This window comes from Microtus pennsylvanicus, chromosome 2, assembly GCF_037038515.1.
Source record: "Microtus pennsylvanicus isolate mMicPen1 chromosome 2, mMicPen1.hap1, whole genome shotgun sequence".
Taxonomy (NCBI): Eukaryota; Metazoa; Chordata; class Mammalia; order Rodentia; family Cricetidae; genus Microtus; species Microtus pennsylvanicus.
Genome location: NC_134580.1, coordinates 153,261,478 through 153,281,176, shown reverse-complemented (window position 1 = coordinate 153,281,176; position 19,699 = coordinate 153,261,478). Strand labels below are relative to the sequence as shown.

General features: G+C 49.8%; 1 protein-coding gene and 1 pseudogene across 1 annotated transcript; both read left to right on the top strand.

Moving 5' to 3' along the window:
- Positions 1 to 2,677: 2,677 nt before the first annotated feature.
- Positions 2,678 to 2,786, top strand: LOC142845343 (5S ribosomal RNA; annotated as a pseudogene).
- Positions 2,787 to 7,953: 5,167 nt separating this feature from the next.
- On the top strand, positions 7,954 to 9,764 carry Sox18 (SRY-box transcription factor 18). Its single transcript, XM_075963436.1, has 2 exons — positions 7,954 to 8,421; positions 8,608 to 9,764. Exons 1-2 carry the CDS (start codon positions 8,082 to 8,084, stop codon positions 9,399 to 9,401), a joined length of 1,134 nt encoding a protein of 377 aa, XP_075819551.1. The 5' UTR covers positions 7,954 to 8,081; the 3' UTR covers positions 9,402 to 9,764.
- Positions 9,765 to 19,699: the final 9,935 nt, after the last annotated feature.

The window sequence follows — 19,699 nt, the reverse complement described above, 5'->3', positions numbered from 1 at the left end:
AAATAGTGAGTTCCAGGACAACCAGGGCTACGTAATGAGACCCTGTCTTGAAACAAACAAACAAAGCTTTTCCAGGGTGCAGTGATGGATAAATACAGCTCTGCAGCTTCCATTCCAACTCTGATTCTGCCCTTTACTGGCACTGGGCCCTTGCTCTAAGCCAAACCCAACCAAATAAGTTCTGAGAAAGGGAACCCTGTGTTTTATCATCGAGTTGATGCTTGCAGGACCCCACCATAGCACAGGGAATAAAGGAGTCACATGGCCTTCAACCATGCTGTTTGGCTGAAGGGATTGTCCACCTCCTAGTAGTCATCCCATTGTGAAAAACAGCAGCCTGTAGGTGGCAGAAGCAACCCACAAACCTGCTCAGACAGTGGCTTCTTTTAGAGGAAAGTCCAGAGGATCACCAGCAGGGGAGCTATGATAACAAAATAAAAATAAAAAAATAAAAAAAAAAGCCAGATCAAAGATGTATTCATTCCTTAGGGGTCCTCACTTGTGGGGCTGGCACTGACCAGCTAGATATTTCCACATCTCGGCCTTAGAAAACTTCATTCCCTGATCTGGGTATTAGCTCAGTTGGTAGTGTTTGCTTAGCACAGAGGAAACCCTGGGTTCAACCTGCAGTACTGCATCAAACCAGGCATCACAGGTACTGTACTGTAACCCAGCCTGTACTCCCAGAACTTGACAGGCAGAGGCAGGAAGATCAGAAGTTCAAAGTCATCCTCAGATACATATCCAGTTTGAGGGCAGCCAGGGCTACATGAGAGACCTTGTCTCAAAAACAAACAAACAAAAAACGCTAACACCAGACCCTACAGGAGCTTCAAATCCAACCTTCTGGCCCTTGCTCAGAGAACCTCCCACAACATCAGTATACACACACACACACACACACACACACACACACCCCTTGCTGACTTTGGGAGTTTTAATCTTCAGTGAAACCTCCCCACCAAAGACCATCTGAATACCAACAGGTGTTCATTCCAACATGGTGTTGTCCTCTACCCTAACCCTCTGAAGGTGATGGAGAGGGACACACCTGCCTGCTTCTGGGAGATAGCCTTGCTTACCCTCCCATCCTATCTACCACCGAGGGCTTTTCCAAGTTCCCAGAACACCTAGGTGAGACTTCTTCGCGGTTCATCATTTGGCTTTTGCACCCAACCTTCCTGGGATACACCCAATTTTCCTTAAAAACCTGTTCCTTCCTGCAGTGGCTCTCCAACCTCAGGAGCCCTCAGTGAGCAACATTGCCCTACTCTAGGGTTCCTGAGGAGGAGATATTCCAGCTCGAAGGTCTGAAAAGGGCAGACAATGCCCTAATGGGGTGGGATCATGGGACATCCCCAGGCTCTGCCCCACCAAGCCAACTGCACCTTTGGCCCAAAGCCTGCCCATCCCCCTTCCTCAGTTCAGGAAACAGCGGAAGCTCAAGCCATTTATTTTTCTATTTGTGATCCCTACCCCCAATCCCAGTCTGCCCAGAGCTGGCCCTGACCCCAGTGGTGGCCTGAATGCTTCCCCTCTGGCCAAGGTAGGGCGGTGGTGGGTGGGAAGACTCACACTGCCAAGCTCACACGGAGCCCCTTGTTTCCCCATCATCACAGACTGGGAGGCATCCTAAGCCCCAGGAGGTCCTAATCCTGCCACCATAAAGTAATCGCTCCCCTGCATGAAGGTCTCGGGGCCCTCCGGCCCATTTGGGGGGTCACAGGTCTCCACCACAGGGCTATAACCATCGCCAGTCCCACCTTAGGCCCTCCTTGGACACTGGCTTCTGTGATCAGACAGGGCAGTGACTAGAAACAGATCCGAGTCTCTGGTCATTTGGGGATAGGAGGTGGAGGCTGGGCACATGAGTGTTGCCTTTGTCTGCGTAGATGCCAGCTCTCGGAGCCTCAGTCTCCTAGTCTACAGAATGGGAAGAGCCATGGGCTCATGGAAATGTCTGTTTGGAAAGTCCCCCGCCAGCCCACAGCCTGGCCAGGGTCCAGCTTTGTCCCCCTCCTCCCCCACCAGAGGCAGGGCTAGGGAGGCAGGAGGCATCCCCTAGAGGCCATTGAGGCCCTAGCTGCAGGCTTGCTCTAACAATGTGAATGTGCTTCCCCCACACAATTCCCAGAAATGCCGCCCCCCTGCCCTGCCAGCCCGCCAGCCTGGCGGCCACTCCACCCTTCTACCCTAAGGAGCCCCAGGCAGCCACAAGGTCAGAGACAGTGGATGAAGCATGGAGGTCTGACTCAGAGGCAGCAAACCTGTGGAACTGTAAGGCAGCCTGCCTGCCTGCCTGCCTGCCTGGCCTGCCTGCCATCCTGCAGAGACCAGCCTGGACAAAGTCAGCCACAGCCAAGCCCCTGCAGGAGCAAAGCCGAGCTCAGCTTTGTGGGATGCCAAGTCACTGAAAGCTCTTCCAAAGTCACATTCAAAGGAAAAATCAAGATCCTTCCAGGCTGCACTGGGCCTCTTGATCCTCAACTCTCATGCTTCATCCCTCCCTCCCCCCACCCCCGCAGTGACTTTAAACAGCTCCCCATCTGGGTAGCATGCTTCTTGTATGGTTTCTTCACGTTTCTTTCAGGTGTGGGCTCAAAAACCACTCATGAAAAAACAGGGTGTAGATACTGACATAGCCCTTTCTCATACCTAGCACTCCCATTATGCCTCCGTCTACGGCCATACCACCCTGAATGCGCCCGATCTCAGAAGCTAAGCAGGGTCGGGCCTGGTTAGTACTTGGATGGGAGACCGCCTGGGAATACCGGGTGCTGTAGTCTCCAAAAGGAACAACAGGACTTATTTGTGATTTATTGATTTTTAACCTTTCCACACCAGAATGGAAACATATGTCACAGTAAGAATTGGAGCTACCAATTTTCCTACCTCGGAAGGCAGACTGGAGTCAGAAGGGGACTCAATAACCCCGACCCCAATGAATTCTGTCCCTAAACAGCGGGTTCCCACCAAAGCCATTTGTCACCAGCCAGGAAAGGGGTGGGGGAAGCATACAAAGCTGGGTGTAATTTCTACAGGTAAAACCCTGAAACTCAGAAAACAGAAACCAGCCTGAGATACATAGTGAGTTCCAATGCCACCATAACTAGCAACATTTTTGTTTATTTTTGAGACAGAGTCTCTCTACTTAGTCCTGGCTGTCCTGGAACTCATGGCAGGCCTTAAACTCACAGAGACCCACCTACCTCTGCCTCACAAGTGCTGGGATTTAAGGCATACACCACCGTGCCTGGCCCAGTTAGCAACATTTTTAAAAAAGAAGAAAAATGACCTGAAGAGAGGGAAAAGAATAGGGAGGGAGGAAGAGGAGATAGGTGTGTTCTTTCTCTGCCTTGGTCTCTCTTTATCTTTATTTCCCAGTCGGTCAAAGCAAGGAAGGGGCAGACCAACATGGCAGGGCATTCAGAATGGGTACTACCTTCCAGAAGCCTCAAGAGACCCGAGTATGTCTGCATTTAGCCCACCTTATAGGCAAAGACCACAAAGGGTACCGAAGCATTCATGAAAACAGAGACAGCAACATCCACAAACCCAGGCCATGCACAGAGCTGAGAATAAAAGTTACTATTTATGTAAAGACTCCGCAGTTCTGAGGTGTGGGGGCGGGACGAGGGTGAGGCCAACGGAATGGGCGAGAGCACCGGCCAGCAGGGGTTGGGGAAACTGGACAGAATGTCTGGCGCCTCCTCAGCCCGGTGGGTTCTCTCTGGCCTGAAGGCCAGCCTTCCTTCCTGAGCGGCTGTTTCCTGGCTCCGCCCTGTTGTCGCCACGGAAACCCATGAGTAGCCTAGCTCCCCAGCCAGGTTCCCATGGAGCCCCTGCAGAGCCAGAGCAGCACTGCCGCTGCCGCCGAGGCCGTAGACAGCAGGCGACTACTTTGGAGGACACAAATTGGCCTTGCAGTCATCCAGGACCAGAACACTCCAAAACGTTGCCCAGCAACCTCAGCCTTCTCTAATATGGCTCACCCAGTCTCTCACCCAGCGACTCTCAAAGTGGACAGTGCCTGTGATAATACCCACCACAGTATAATAACTCTGAAACTCTGGGACAGCCTTCAAAACATGTCTGATCCCTGGCCCACCCACAGAAGCCACTCTGTTGCATGTCCATAGCACTCTGGTCTGCCATTATCCATATTGGCCCTGCAGTAATAAGTTGCATTTGCTTCTCCCATGCATACTGTTCCTACCCAGTCCTGCTGCTCAAAGGGCACAGAATGAATGAGAACCAAGTCATCACTACATAACACAATGAGCTTCAATCTTTTTGTTTGTTTTGTTTTGCTTGCTTGCTTTTTGAGACAAGGTTTCTCTGTGTAGCCTTGGCTGTCCTGAAACTCTCTGTAGACCAGACTGCCTCATACTCATAGAGATCTGCCTGCCGCTGCCTCCCAAGTGCTATGATTAAAGGTGTGCACCACCACTGGTGCCCTACATGCTACCCTTCCACCAGTCCAACACTCCCCCTCCCACTATGTTCTGAGTGGGATTCTGGCTCCGTATGCTTGGGAACTGAACCTGTGAACTTGACCAAGAAAACAACATTTTAAAGTACTTCTATCCCCACTCATACACATATTCATGTTGCATGCTGCATGTACCCATGAAACCAAGGCAGCCTGTCTCCTAAAGAAGTCCTTTCCCAAAAGAAAGATGTCAGAAACCTAACACAATGCCTTCCAAAACTGGGAACACGGAGTAGAAGGATCTATTAGGCTAAGGCCTAGTTCATCTAAACCAGACCGATCCCTGCCTGAGAGTCACATATGCCTAATGTTCTAAGTCATCGAGACTCTGCTAAAGTCTCTGATCCCAGGAGAGCAGCAAAGGCTGCCTGGCCCTATCTTCATATTCCCCTAGCTCCAGCCACCAGAGACTGGGAGACCAGCAAGGTTTGGGGCCGAGAGTCGTATGTCAGAAGGGTCCAGACTGGAAGGCTAACTGCAAAAAACAGACATCCACCTGGACCTCTGTTACCCTCAGACAGGGACCCCACCCCACCCTTTGGGAGTGGGAGGGTCCAAGCCCTACAGGACTATGTAATTGGTCCCAGCCTCACGGCTGTACAGCAGCCAGAGCTGTCTGGTGGGAGCCTGGGAGGTCTGTGCCCAGGCAGTGCTTGGGAGGTCTCACCACCCCCAGGCGGAACACAGCCAAGCCAATCCCCCACCATAGGCACTAAGGGGAACTATCCAGCATCCTTTTCAGGCCTCACGGAAGCCTGGGGTCCAGGGAGTCTGACGAAGGAGAATAGATGGAGGCGGAAAGGAAGGGGGCTAGGGTCCACTTGACACCCAAACCAGCCCCGCACTAGCAGAAAAGATTTGCCCTACCATTCCGATGTTCTATAGACAAGCTCCTATCATGGGTAAGTGCCCATGTAAGCCAAGTGGAGTTCCGACAGCAGATTTTCCCTTCTCTCTTTGGCCAGATCTAGGGCTGCAGTTCATCTAACAAAGAGGTCTTTTGGGGGGTCCCTTCCCTGGGTACTGAGAACATTTTTTCATGAGTAGGATTTCCTGTCCTCAACTCCTGAGTTCCTATTTGCTTATAGGAGAGTCTATCATGCCTGACTCCCAAGGACTTGGACAGTCTCTAGGACTAAGGTCTACCTCATCCCACACCCTGGGAACCTGACAGACACACATGTAGACCACACACAGACACACAGACATTCACATGGAATGTCCCTCTCCTAGCATAGCTGGCCACACCCACAGCAGCCCTCTACAGCCTTGGGGAGTCCCTCCATCCCTGGGGCTCCAGGGTCAGGGCCACCCTGCTGGCAGACTGGAGTCACCTCCCCCATTGTTGTCCCATCTGGATAGAGGGTGAGAGCGGCCAGCATCACCACTGCCAAGCAGTGGGCAGGGAGGGTAGCCTGACCCTACAGAGAAAAGGGAGCACCCCGCAGGCTTCTGCCCAGCCCAGCTTACAGGATATGACAGGCTGACATCTGAGCCACAGCTTGGCTATGAGGAGGGTCATTGGCTAGCGACAGGAGAGGTGGAACAATGAGGTTATGCTGGATACTCTGTTCAGAACAGGAGGCTCGTTCTGAGCTATCACAGAACTCCAAGCCCAGCCCAGTATGTGAGGGCGCAGCAAAAGAATCTGGGGATCCTTTTCTGGAGCCCTAGTGAACATCATCTCAAAGTAGCTACTGTCCTGGCCGAGCCAGGCTCTGGGAACCCTAGCCTGTATCCATAGCTATGGAGTCAGGGTAATTTCTGACAAAAACCAATGGGAGTAATTTAGTTTGTTTGTGGTACTGAAGATGGAACCTAGGACCTTTTGCTTGCTGGGCAAGCACTCTACCACTGACCCGTGCTCCAACCTCCACCTCTAGTTTTTTGTGCCCATTCTCAAAATGAAAATCTTCACATAGGGGCTGGAGAGATGGCTCAGAGGTTAAGAGCACTGACTGCTCTTCCAGAGGTCCTGAGTTCAATTCCCAGCAACCACATGGTGGTTTACAGCCATCTATAATGAGACCTGACGCCCCCTTCTGGCTTGCAGGCACACGTGGAAGGAATACTATACACATAATATAATAAATAAATAAATAATCTTCACATAGCTCTTCATGTCCTCACTCACCACCGTCCTGAACCACCTGTTCAGTCTACCCATCCACACACACCTGCCGAAAGGGAGCTGACCACTGGCAAGGGCCTGCAAGCATTTTCACCTTGGTGTCCACACCTCTGCCTGCCCTCTGAGAAAGTACTGAGTTGCCCCAGTAGATCCACCCTGCTCAAAATTCATGCCCCTGCAGCAGGTGCAGTGCCTATAATGGAATCTTTATCCCATATCTACTTGACAAAATATCAGGTAGTGATATTTACCATCCCTTAGTCTGAAGGACTGGAGGGAGCTCTGGGACTCTCCCCATGGCAAGAGTGCTCAGAAAGGGACTACTTAGGAACAGCACAGGGTTCTGTAGGACCCATTGAACAGTCCTAGAAACCACACAGGCTCACTCTTTCAGTGTGCAAGATGGAGTATCGTGACATGATAGGGAAGGCTGCAGGGTGTCCAGAGCACTTGTCACCGACAGCTGTCAAAAACTTTGGATTTTCCTCTACAAAGTTTACGCTTGGCAATGGACAAGAGGCGGCTCTCAGAAGAAAGCCATCAGTTTCTGGAGCCCAGAACCCTTCCTGGTGGAGTGGCTGGACAGACAGAAAAAGAAAATGAATGAGGGTTCTTTTGGAAAACACCCAATTTTTCTCTGTCTCACCTGCCCAGGTCCCTATCTCTTCCTGGGACAGCTGTCTGGCCTAGGTAAGGAAACCAGCTACAGCAGCCCACACACAGGAGCAGGGACTGACTGTGCCCTGCACCTACCTTTCCCTTGTGGGCCAGGGCCAGGTTTTGCCTTGTCCCAGAGTTTGGGTATGGAAGAAGGAAGAAAAGGCTCACTTTTTCCCCAGCCTCAAGGGCAGAACTTGGGAGAGGCATTCGAACTACCCGACTGAGCTCAGCATCTGGGAGGGTCAACAGACAGGAAGAGGAAAGAGCATCTCCAAAATCCCATCCCCTTTTCCGAGGTGCACGATGAAAGTGACCTCCCAAGAACTTGGTGCTAAAATAAATCTTCCTTCATCCAATATAATGCCGCTGCCCCCTCCCCTCATTTCTGCCCGGGGGTCTGTCTCTGTGGGTGGGGTGGCAGCTCCGCTCTGAAAGTTGACAACCCTGAAGAACCCCTTCTTTAGAGCCTCAGCCCACACCAGCAGCCCTCTCCTACTCGGGGGTCTCTTCTTCAGAGACATTTGGGGCGGGGGACTTTGCGCTGGGGAGGCCTCGGCTGGATCCTGCCGGGAAGAAAAAAGGGAGCCACCGCAGAGGGGGCAGCCCCGCCCCGGCCCGCCCGCTCTGCTGCGGATTGGCCCGATGTCTCTATATCTGGGATGCCTTCCTGGCACCAAGCTACCACGTCCCCACCGTCTCCATCCGACGTTCGTCAGCCCTCCGAACTTGGCCTCACAGTGCCCGCCACTGTCTTCTGCGCTCCCGCGCTGCGTTCTGCCCAGGCCTTGCCCAGCTGGAATGCAGAGATCGCCGCCCGGCTACGGCGCACAGGACGACCCGCCCTCCCGCCGCGACTGTGCATGGGCCCCCGGACTCGGGGCCGCTGCTGAACCGCGCGGCCTCCCTGTCACCAACGTCTCGCCCGCCGAGCCCTCCTCGCCGTCCAGCCTTCCGCGGAGCCCACCGCGCAGCCCCGAGACAGGGCGCTATGGCTTCGGCCGCGGAGAGCGCCAAACGGCCGACGAGCTGCGCATCCGGCGGCCCATGAACGCTTTCATGGTGTGGGCGAAGGATGAGCGCAAGCGACTGGCACAACAAAACCCGGATCTGCACAACGCAGTGCTGAGCAAGATGCTGGGTGAGAGCTGAGAGCGCAGAGAGGGGAGGTGAAGGAAGGGGGCTCTTGGGAGGGGGTCGGGATCTGGGGCTCCAGGGCCGGGCGCAGGGTTCGATGCCATTTTTGCGCCGCGCGCCCAGGGCGCACGCGGGATCGGCTGGTCGTGCGCCCGACGGCGGTCCACTAACAGGCTCCTGCTGCCCACAGGCAAAGCGTGGAAGGAGCTGAACACAGCGGAGAAGCGGCCCTTCGTGGAAGAGGCCGAACGGTTGCGTGTGCAGCACTTGCGCGACCATCCCAACTACAAGTACCGGCCTCGCCGCAAGAAACAGGCACGCAAGGCCCGGAGGCTGGAGCCTGGCCTCTTGCTCCCGGGCCTCGTGCAGCCGACTGCGCCGCCCGAGCCCTTCCCTGCAGCTCCAGGCTCAGCGCGTTCCTTCCGCGAGCTGCCCACGCTGGGCGCAGAGTTCGATGGCTTGGGGCTACCCACGCCCGAGCGCTCGCCTCTGGACGGCCTGGAGCCTGGCGAGGCCTCCTTTTTCCCACCGCCTTTGGCACCCGAGGACTGTGCTGTGAGGGCTTTCCGGGCACCCTATGCCCCCGACCTAGCACGGGACCCGAGCTTCTGCTACGGGGCGCCCTTGGCTGAGGCGCTCAGGACTGTGCCGCCTGCTGCGCCGCTCGCGGGCCTCTACTATGGCACCCTTGGCACGCCAGGCCCGTACCCCAGTCCTCTGTCACCACCACCTGAGGCCGCACCTCTTGAGGGAACAGAGCAACTGGAGCCTACCGCCGACCTTTGGGCTGATGTAGACCTCACCGAATTCGACCAGTATCTCAACTGCAGCCGGACTCGACCGGATGCCACTACTCTTCCCTACCACGTGGCGTTGGCCAAACTGGGTCCACGCGCCATGTCGTGTCCAGAGGAGAGTAGCCTCATCTCTGCGCTGTCTGATGCCAGCAGCGCAGTCTATTATAGTGCCTGTATCTCAGGCTAGGCACTGCCCCTGCCTTCCAGCGCTTCAGCATGTGGCCAAACGGCAGGGCTCTGCCTGCTCCTTTCCTTTCGCAGATGTATGTTAGGCTATGCAGCAGTCTATAGAGCTGGTGGCCTAAGGGCACCACTTCTGTCATTCGTATGCCTCCTTCTGGGAGTTCCTGTGCGGTGTGCCTTCCCTAGGAAGCCCAGGCCCTGGATGTGCTAGCTGCCTCTGTCAGGGTTAAGTTTTTGAACCATCTAATTCTTTTCTGTCATGTATTTTCTAGAATGAGACTGTATTTTTTACTTTGCCTTTATATATATATATTCATATATAATACACTATATTTAATTTTTAATTAAACTTTTTTCTTTCAAAGGGTTTCCGTGAGCACTAGCATCCGTGCATCAGGAACAGCAGTGTTTCCCATAAATATTGACCACAGAGATTATTTGGCTTCCAGGTGAGCCACACAGCTGCCCTCTATCCTTCCAGCTGTGCTCTCAGATATCATCAGCCCCCAGCTTGCATCCCATTTTTCTTCTATAAGCCTGAGCACTGCCGAGGGCAGCATTCTTCACTTGGGCAGAACTGCAGGGTTATACAGATACGTTACCAGATCTCAGAAAGATTCTTATTTCCTAAGAGGGGCAACACCATGCTACTCTGGCTCTGCTCCCCCAGGGAGCAGCTGACTCAGACATAGGTTTAGTGCTCAAACCTTAGACCTTAAGCCTCCTGGCTTGAGTTTCATCGCATTAGCTGTGCTTGGTCTCCTTTCGGGAGGCTGGGGGGGGGGCCTCTTTCTAGACCATCTCCTTTTGAAAGTCCTTTACTGGACAAGCATATGCACCCTGGAGGTGGCCCTGCACACACACATAAATATTTCATTTCTAGTAAATCTTCTTAGTCAGGAGCTCCCACTCTTGGAGGAGAGACCTGTCCTATCTGCATTCCCATGAGCCCTGCAATGTCAGCTGGTTCCACATGAAGTGTGAAGGGCCTAGCATGACTATGAAGCTGTAACCAACTATATGGCTTTCCACGAGGATGGCCATTTATAACTTAGCAGCAACAAGCCTGGGGGCTAGAAGTTCGTCTGGGTCCATGCATAGGGATCCAGCTTCTCAGCACGTTTAGGATGGGTACACAAGGTGTATTCTGCCTCTAAAGCAAAGTAGTATCACCTCTACATTGACAAGTATGAATTACATACCTCAAATAACGGTGTGAGGGGAGCTGCACTTGGGGTCTTATCCTCTATAGACAGCATGCAGTGACAGAGGACAAAGACACATAAAAGGGACAAAATTAGACAAGTTCCATGCAGAGAAATACAATGGACCTGACCAGTCCTGCTGCCTGAATCCAGGAAAGCAGTCCCCAAGTGTTTATCTACTTGGAGTGAGGCATTTTCCCATCAACCTATGGACACACCAAGAAGTACAGGACAGCCCAGAGCAGGCAGACCAAAGCAATGTTCCTAGGTCCAGGGCATTTCCCCAGTTCTAGGTTCTATACTTTTATTCCTGCAGAGGATCCTCTTTCCTTGGTTAGGAGGGTGGAGGTCCAAAGGGTGCTGGTGTGGTCCCACTGTCTCCGTGGAGAGAAGATAGCGCAGGGTGCTCCCTAAAAGCCTTTTTCCCATCTGTCATGGAACAAGGCTACCAAGGGTCCAGGTTCAAACTTACAAGTTCCAAAGGACAGAAAATGCCCCTTAGCAAGCTCAGAAAAGGAAATGGGTAGAGGATGATACCACCAAAGACAGCCGTGGATCAGTGCTGGGCTGTGTATGGGGGTGAGGTTCCTGTCATCCTACCTGAGAAAACCTTTCTCACCCCCCGAGGTTGAATCCCCACCCTCCCAGGTAGACCTACAGACTAAGCCATACTCCTAACTCTTCATCCTATCGGCCTCTTGCCCAAAAGGTCTAAGCCTCCATCACCCGCCCTTTTTAGCCCTTGAACAGTCTGTTCCTAGAGTAGCCTGGGCAACATGTGAAGTAATCCCCAGCAGAGAAATGGGTCTGAGAACAGGTAAAGGTTTCCCCAGCATATACAATCTTCACTTCGAATATTCTTGAGGAAACCAACAGTCAGTCACATATCACACAAAGACTCCTGCCCCAACCAGGCCAAGATGGGGCAGGCAGACAGGTGGGCATGCCTACTTAGGGTTCAGATCTCCCCTGCTCCCAACAAAATGCACTCTAGAAAACCTAATCACTTAATGTCTACTAGTTTCTGCTCTGCCCAGGATTTGCTCCAACTTGAATTTGTTTCAAATAGGGCCCCACTTGCCTTCTGCTCTCTCACTTGGAAGAATGGCAACTAGAAAGCCCTTTGTTCTGTCCTACACAAGACCTTCAGTGTGATATTCTCAGAGTTGGGAAACATTACTATGTAACTTCAGAGGTTTTTTTCATCATCTCCAGAGAAACCCATTACTTTCCCCAAGAAACAATAAAAATCTTTTCTATCTTCTGAATTTGCCTATTACTACTATTTATTATTATTATGTTTTTCAAGACAAAGTTTCTCTGTGTAACAGTCTTGGCTTGTCTTAGTGATCTTAGAACTCACTTTTGTAGATCAGCTGCCCTTAAACCCACAGAGATCCACCTGCCTCTGCCTCCTGAGTGCTGGGATTAAAGGCATGCACCACCACTGCCCAGCTGAATTTGCCTATTTTTAAATTACTAATTGCTTTAAAAGATTTGTTTTGCTGGGTGGTTGGTTGTAGTGAGCCGGACAGGATCGCCATTACAAGATGGCGCCGACATTCTGTCTTGTTGGTATTAAACAACTCCATATTTGGCTATTCCACTGAGAGCTGCGTGTCCCCGCTTCCCGCATGCGTGGTGGATGTGGATTCTTGAGCCTATCCCGATGCGGTCTGGTGTCAGCTGTTGGTGGCAGCCAATCACAGGGCGACCCGTGTGCCATTTCCCTATTTAAGCGGCTGCCTAAGTGCACCCCCTTCCCTTCGCTTCCTGCTCTCTCCTCCCTTCGCTTCCTGCTCCCCTTCGCTTCCTGCTGCCTCTCCCCTGTGCTCCCTGCCCCTTTGCTCCCTGTCCCTCGTTTTCCTGCCCCCTCGTTCCATGCCCCCATCAATCAAGGGCACTCCAGTAAAGCGTGATCTGAGTTGAATCCTGGTGTGGTGGTCGTTCTTCCGTCACCGGTCAAGAAGTCCGCCGCAACTGGTGCCGAAATCCCGGGAACTTCGGTCGCCAGGCGAAGGGCCGAAGAGGATTCTGAACTCAACACGCGGAGTGGCGACGTCGGTAAGTTTCTCCCAGTATGCTGATTTCAGTCTCCCCAAGTATGCTGTTTGCGGGAGTGGGTTCTTGGATGTTTGGTCTCGTGTTCATGGCGTTTGTGGTGTTAGTACTAGCCTGCTTTCTCTGGTTTCACTGCCGTAAATCAGGCCGCAACCTCAGAGCGGGAAACAACGTGGACGTTCCGAGAGAGGGGCGAAAGGCCCGGATTAAACACAAGAACGGTTTTTCAGATTCAAAGGGAGGAAACTTGGAAAGGCCTGAAAGAAAAAAGGTAAAAGAAAAGGATCCTGATACAATCCTCTCTAAAAGAGAGGCTAATGAGAAGAGGGGAGGTCCCCTCTATCCAGTGCTCGAGGAGTTTGCGGGCCTGGATCGGTCTGAGGAGGAGTTAGACCCTCAGGAGGAGGAAGAGCTGGAGAAAGCCGCCTCTGGTAATCTTAATGTGTCATCCTATGATAGGCTTGGTAGAGATCTGGCCGCTAAACAAGATATGCTAAGAAAGGAAATTATATTCCTCTGGTTCGAGTTACCGAGGCCTCCAGATTTGATAAAATGTGAACCGCTGAGGCTCCAAGGTCAAGCAGCATGGAGGGTCTGCAAAGCTGCAAACACAGGACCTGCCTTGAGGACAGACAGGCTAGAACGCTAGGCCACTCCCAGCGTGGGCCTCAGGGCATAGAAGTGCAGCGCAACCGTGGAAAGGCTCACCAGCTTAAACGGTCGGGCCCAGCCGCTCTGCTCAGCCAAGCCTCCAAGCAAGGCTGAGCGGCTGAGCGCATGTTCTTGTGGTTAAACAACTTTGTATTTAGGCCCAAAAGGAATATTGCTAAGTTTTGAGGTAGATATTTGCCTAATTTTAAAAAATAGACATAGTGGGAGACTCCCAATGCTGGGGAAACTCTCACTTGGGTCTTGGGATGGCGCGGGCCCCCGCATGGCTCGCGGGAGACCATCCTTGCTGAGGTCGCGCATGCGGCCTTGGTTGGCGGGGGAGGAGTTCAACCCTGAGTACCAGGAAAAAGAATTTTTGAAAAAGAGGCCACTGCCCAGTGGTCCAAAAGGGTCATAAATTCCAAAAAATCCACAGGTGGTTGCCTTGGGACCACTCCCAAGGTCGTAATCTGTTAGTTCCTAAAACACAGCAAGCTGATAATCACAAGGAGGAAACTCACTGTTTCTTGGGATCATTATCAGAATTGCAGTCTGGTTTTGTCTTCAGCTAGCTCCTGATGCAAGGTCGCTGTACACGCTAGTCCTGGATTTTTGGTTCTTCTCTTCCTGCTGGGAGAGTCTGGTTTATTCAGGTTTTTCAATAAAATGTATGATCCAAAGATGACTGTCAGTTTGCACTTCCAGCAATGGAGTTTTTTCTTTAACCACATTTTCTTAAACATAAATTGTTAGCAATAATTTTTAATCTTGGTCATTTTTACAAGGATAAGGTAAAATCTCAGAGTTTTGGTTTGCATTTCTCTGATGGATAAAGGATGTTATGTTTGAGCATTTTTTAAGTGTCTCAGTCATTTTTTAAGTTAGTCTGAGAGTTTTCAGTTTAGGTCTGTAACAAATATTTTTTGGATTAAAATTTTTAATAACTAATTTCCTGAGTTCTTCATATATTTTTAAAATGGGTTTATAATAAGTAAAGATCTTTTCCCACTATATAGCCTTGTTATACAAAAGGTTCTCAATTCAGGAGATTTATGGTTTCTCCAAATGTTTATGCCACTGAGGCTGTGTTTGAGATGTGGCAAAGTGTGCTTCAAAAAATTTTTTCTCTGTGAGGTTCAACATAATTTTTATATGCTAAGGCCTTTGGCTCATTTAAACTTAAGTTTTGTACATGGAAATGGATGTAGATCTAATTTCATTTTTCTACATGTTGGGGCCTGGTCTTGGCACCAGATAAGATCCAACAGACTACTGCTATAAAATTTCTGGGGGCAGTTATATCCCCTTTGACGGTGACCCCTCAAGATTTCCATTCGCACCCATCATTTGAGGACACTTAATGATTTTCAACAATTATTGGGGGATATTAATTGGATTAGGGGGTATTTAAACATCCCCCGGGCAAAGTTGTTGCCCTTGTTTTCTATTTTGGAAGGTGATCCAAATGTTAATTCGAACAGAACTTTGACCCCCTTGGCTGAAAAGGCTTTAAAACAGGTGGAGAAAGCAATGACTAAGGCACAATTGTGCCGAGTAGATCCTGATTTGCCCATATTCTTATGCATCTTAAAAACTGCACATTACCCTACTGGAGTGCTATGGCAAGATGGCCCCTTGTGGTGGATCCATGGTAATTCTTCAGGTACCAAAACCATTCAATATTATCCCGAGTTGGTTGCTTCTCAAGCGGTATTGGGGATAAAACATTGTTTAACATCTTTTGCTACCATGCCAGATAAATTGATTATTCCCTATACCAAGGGACAGGTGGAGACATTGGCAGCTACAGTAAATGAATGGGCTGTTTTGGTTTGCGCTTTTCCTAACCTTATTGATAATCATTATCCAAGACATCCCCTATTAAATTTTGTGGAAAGGAACTTAGTGTATTTTCCTAAGGTTACCTTTAAAAAGCCCATTAATATGGCCTTGACTATTTTTACTGATGTCTCCAAAACTGGCAAAGGTGCCATAGTAATTCAAGGTAGGGATCCCATTTTGCTTGACTTTCGACCTGATTCCCCACAAGTCACGGAATGTATGACCGTGCTGGAAGTTTTTAAAAGATTTTCAAAACCCTTCAATTTATTTTCAGATTCTAAATATGTGGTGAATGCTGTTGCCTCATTGGAGGTGGCTGCCTTTGTTAGAAATTCAAGTACAGTTTCCAATATTTTGTGTCAAATTCAAGCATGCATTTTACAAAGAGATAATCCTTTTTTCATTGGACATATTCGGGCTCATACTTTGCTTCCAGGACCCATGTCTGAGGCCAATGATTTGGCTGACTGCCTTACCCGGTCCATAGCTTTGGTCGTCTCGGACCCTGTAGAATTAGCACGAGATTTTCATAAGCTTTGGCATGTGCCTGCCAATACCCTTAGAAAAAAATTTCATATTTCCAGACAGATAGCCAGAGAAATAGTTAAAGCCTGTTCTTCATGTGTGACCTTTTTATACCCCCCTAATGTTGGGGTCAACCCTAGAGGGCTGCAACCTAACGCGTTGTGGCAAATGGATGTTACCCATCTGCCTGATTTTGGCAAATTAAAATATTTACATGTATCAGTGGATACCTTTTCGGGCATTATTCATGCCACGCCCCTAGCGGGAGAAAAGGTAACTCATGTAAAAACACATTGCCTGGAGGCCTGGGCTGCCTGGGGAAAACCCCTACGCCTGAAGACAGACAATGGCCCAGCATATACCTCCCATGGATTTCGTGCCTTTTGTGCACAGCTCCAAGTGACCCACATTACGGGTCTTCCATACAATCCACAAGGACAAGGTATTGTGGAGAGAGCCAACAGAAATATTAAAGAAATTCTACAAAAACAAAAAGGGGGAATAGCTGAATCCGCTTCCCCCAGGGAAAGAATCTCCCTTGCTCTCTTCACACTCAATTTTTTAAACCTGAATGAGTCGGGTGCTGCAGCAGCTGAAAAGCATGCAGCAGGCCCTATGGAACAAAAGGAATATGTGAAGTGGAAAGATGTATTGGAGAACAAATGGTATGGACCGGATCTTGTGTTGGCAAGATCCAGGGGAGCTGTATGTGTTTTTCCACAGGGCCAAGAGGCTCCGCTTTGGGTTCCGAGCCGGCTGACACGCATGATCAAGGAAGTTCCTAAGGATGAGGCTGAGTCTCTGGAGAAAGTTCCTGCAGACATCCCTGATGACGTGGATCCAGTGGAAGGCGGAGCACTGAAGGGGAATCCTGTCAGCCTTCCCAAAGGCGATGCCTGTTCGGCATGATGCCACAGTTCTCCCCAGATTCTTACCTTTTAGGAGTAGCACGTAACTTTACAGAGAAAGGGTCCCTGTGCTTTCAGTTGCGTGGGCATGTTTTTTTGGCAAGCTGCCTGGGTGGCTGTGTGTTGTGCCTGTGGTTGGTTTGCTGCCTTCGAGCCCAGACCAATAGGGATAAGGCTATATGGGAATAAAGTTATAATCTCTCAGGCATTAGCTACCATGGAGTGTGGCTCCTTCCCCCAGATATGGTTGTTAGCACTAAGAGACGCTTAGAGCTTCCATCCTGCACAGCCTTTGCACCCCATGGGATCTGTTGATCCATTGCACTTGGGTAGGTGTGCGGATGTAGGCTCCTTCTGCACAGCCTTTGCACCCCATGGGATCTGTCGATCCATTGCACTTGGGAAGGTGTGTGGTTGTAGGTTCCTGCGACACAGCCTTTGCACCCCCGGGGTTTCTCGAATACCCATTGCACAGGGGAAGGTGTGTCCATGGAAAATATCTTCCATCCTCGATCGACCAACACATCATGAGGTGGGGGTCAGATTGGATGACGTTAGTCCTGCGCTCATTGCTTACAAACAATAAGGGGGAACTGTAGTGAGCCGGACAGGATCGCCATTACAAGATGGCGCCGACATTCTGTCTTGTTGGTATTAAACAACTCCATATTTGGCTATTCCACTGAGAGCTGCGTGTCCCCGCTTCCCGCATGCGTGGTGGATGTGGATTCTTGAGCCTATCCCGATGCGGTCTGGTGTCAGCTGTTGGTGGCAGCCAATCACAGGGCGACCCGTGTGCCATTTCCCTATTTAAGCGGCTGCCTAAGTGCACCCCCTTCCCTTCGCTTCCTGCTCTCTCCTCCCTTCGCTTCCTGCTCCCCTTCGCTTCCTGCTGCCTCTCCCCTGTGCTCCCTGCCCCTTTGCTCCCTGTCCCTCGTTTTCCTGCCCCCTCGTTCCATGCCCCCATCAATCAAGGGCACTCCAGTAAAGCGTGATCTGAGTTGAATCCTGGTGTGGTGGTCGTTCTTCCGTCACCGGTCAAGAAGTCCGCCGCAGTTGGTGGCACATGCCTTTAATCCCCATACTCAGGAATAGAGGCAGGTGGATCTCTGTGAGTTCGAGGCCAGCCTGGTCTATACAGCGATTTCTAGTACACCCAAGGCTACACAGAGAAACCCCATCTCAAACAAACAAGCAATTACTCATACATGTAAAATAAAATTAAACAAATATTTTTGAGTGTTTTGTCTACAAGTATGTGTGCCACCTGCATGCAGTGCCCATGAAGGCCAGAAGAGGGCACTCGACCCAAGGAATCTGTACTTAAAGACAGTACCACCACACGACGTGGGCACTGGGAATTGTCCCTGAGTCCTCTGCAAAAACAAGGGCTCTTGCCTGGAGGTGGTGGCTGATGATGCAAGCTTTTAATCCCAAACTCAGGAGGCAGAGGTGGGCAGATCTTTGTGAGTTCAAGGACAGCCTGTTCTATACCGAGCACTTTAGGTCAGGGCTGTTACACAGAGAAATCCTATCTCAAACAAAAACAAAAAATAAAACAAGCAAAACAAAACCAAGAGCTCTTACACCGAGTCATCTCTTCACCCCCTATTCTTTTTCAGAATTACATTTTATTTGTGTGCGAGTGTATAAGTGTGTGGGCATGCACATGCCATGGGGTATGTGTGGAGCTCAGAGGACAACCCGTACAAGTCAGTTCTCTCCTTCCACCATGTGGGTACTGGGGCTAAAACTTAAGGCCATCAGATACGCTATACACAATAGTCCCCTTATCTAAGGACTCACTCTGTAAATTTATTTTAATGTGAATAGGTATTTTGCTTACATGTATGTCTGTGCACCATATGTATGCTTGGTACCCTTGGAAGCCAGAGGGTGTTGGATCTCCTGGAACTAGTTACAGATGGTTGTAAGCTGCTATGTGGGTGTTGGAAATAATTCTTCCTTTAAAGATTTGTGTGTGTTGTGCATGAGTGTATGCACACACATGTGCATATGTATGTGTGGGCAGGTATTCATGAGGTTGAACTCAGATCCTCCACAAGAGCAATATTCTCTCTTAATCATTGAGCCATTTCTCCAGCACAGGAATAATTATTTTAAATGGAATTTTCCCTATTGTTAATTCAGGGGATATTCAGCAAGTGAAAGCCAGAACCAATGGGAAAAAAAATTTAAAACATATAAAAATAAAATCTAATCACAGGTTTTTAATGTTGTGTTTAATAAAAGTATAAAACAACATCTTTGTTTTTCTAAGCAAGTCATTTTTATTTATTTTTAATTTTTTTTTAAATATTTATTTCTTATGTATACAATGTTCTGTCTGTATGTCTGCAGGCCAGAAGGGGGCGCCAGACCTCATTACAGATGGTTGTGAGCCGCCATGTGGTTGCTGGGAATTGAACTCAGGACCTTTGGAAGAGCAGGCAATGCTCTTAACCTCTGAGCCATTTCTCCAGCCCCCTTATTTTTAATTTTGTATACATGCTGGGGGCAGGTGTGCACACATGACTGTAGATACCTAACCCAGGGGCATCAGCTCCTCCTGGAGTTTGACTTACAGTGTGGGCTCTGGGGATTGAACTCTGATCTTCTACAAGATCACTATGCATTCTTAACCACTGAGCCATCTCTCTAGACCCCAAGTCGGTTTTTGTTCTTGTCTATCTTCAATTTGAAACCATCTTTACCTCACCATATGAAATCCTTTCACATCTGAAAGCAATGTTCTTTCTCTTTAGTCATCTTTTACCAAAAGTATATTTCTTTTTTTTTCTTTCTTTTTTTTTTTTGTTTTTTTTTTTTTTGCTTTTGTTTTTGTTTTTTTTTTTTTTTGTTTTCGAGACAGGGTTTCTCTGTGGCTTTGGAGCCTGTCCTGGAACTAGCTCTGTAGACCAGCCTGGTCTCGAACTCACAGAGATCCGCCTGCCTCTGCCTCCCAAGTGCTGGGATTAAAGGCGTGCGCCACCATTGCCTGGCTCCAAAAGTATATTTCATACCTATAACTTTATATCTCTTTTTCTTTACTTGGTGGTTCTTTAATGTCTCATTATAACTATTGTTATAATTACAAATTTAGAAAACAC

Excerpts from the sequence above, each read along its gene's own strand:
- Sox18 (XM_075963436.1), top strand. The coding sequence starts at position 8,082 with ATGCAGAGATCGCCGCCCGGCTACGGCGCACAGGACGACCCGCCCTCC. Across the intron at positions 8,422-8,607 it reads AGTGCTGAGCAAGATGCTGG|GCAAAGCGTGGAAGGAGCTG; the intron begins GTGAGAGCTGAG and ends TGCTGCCCACAG.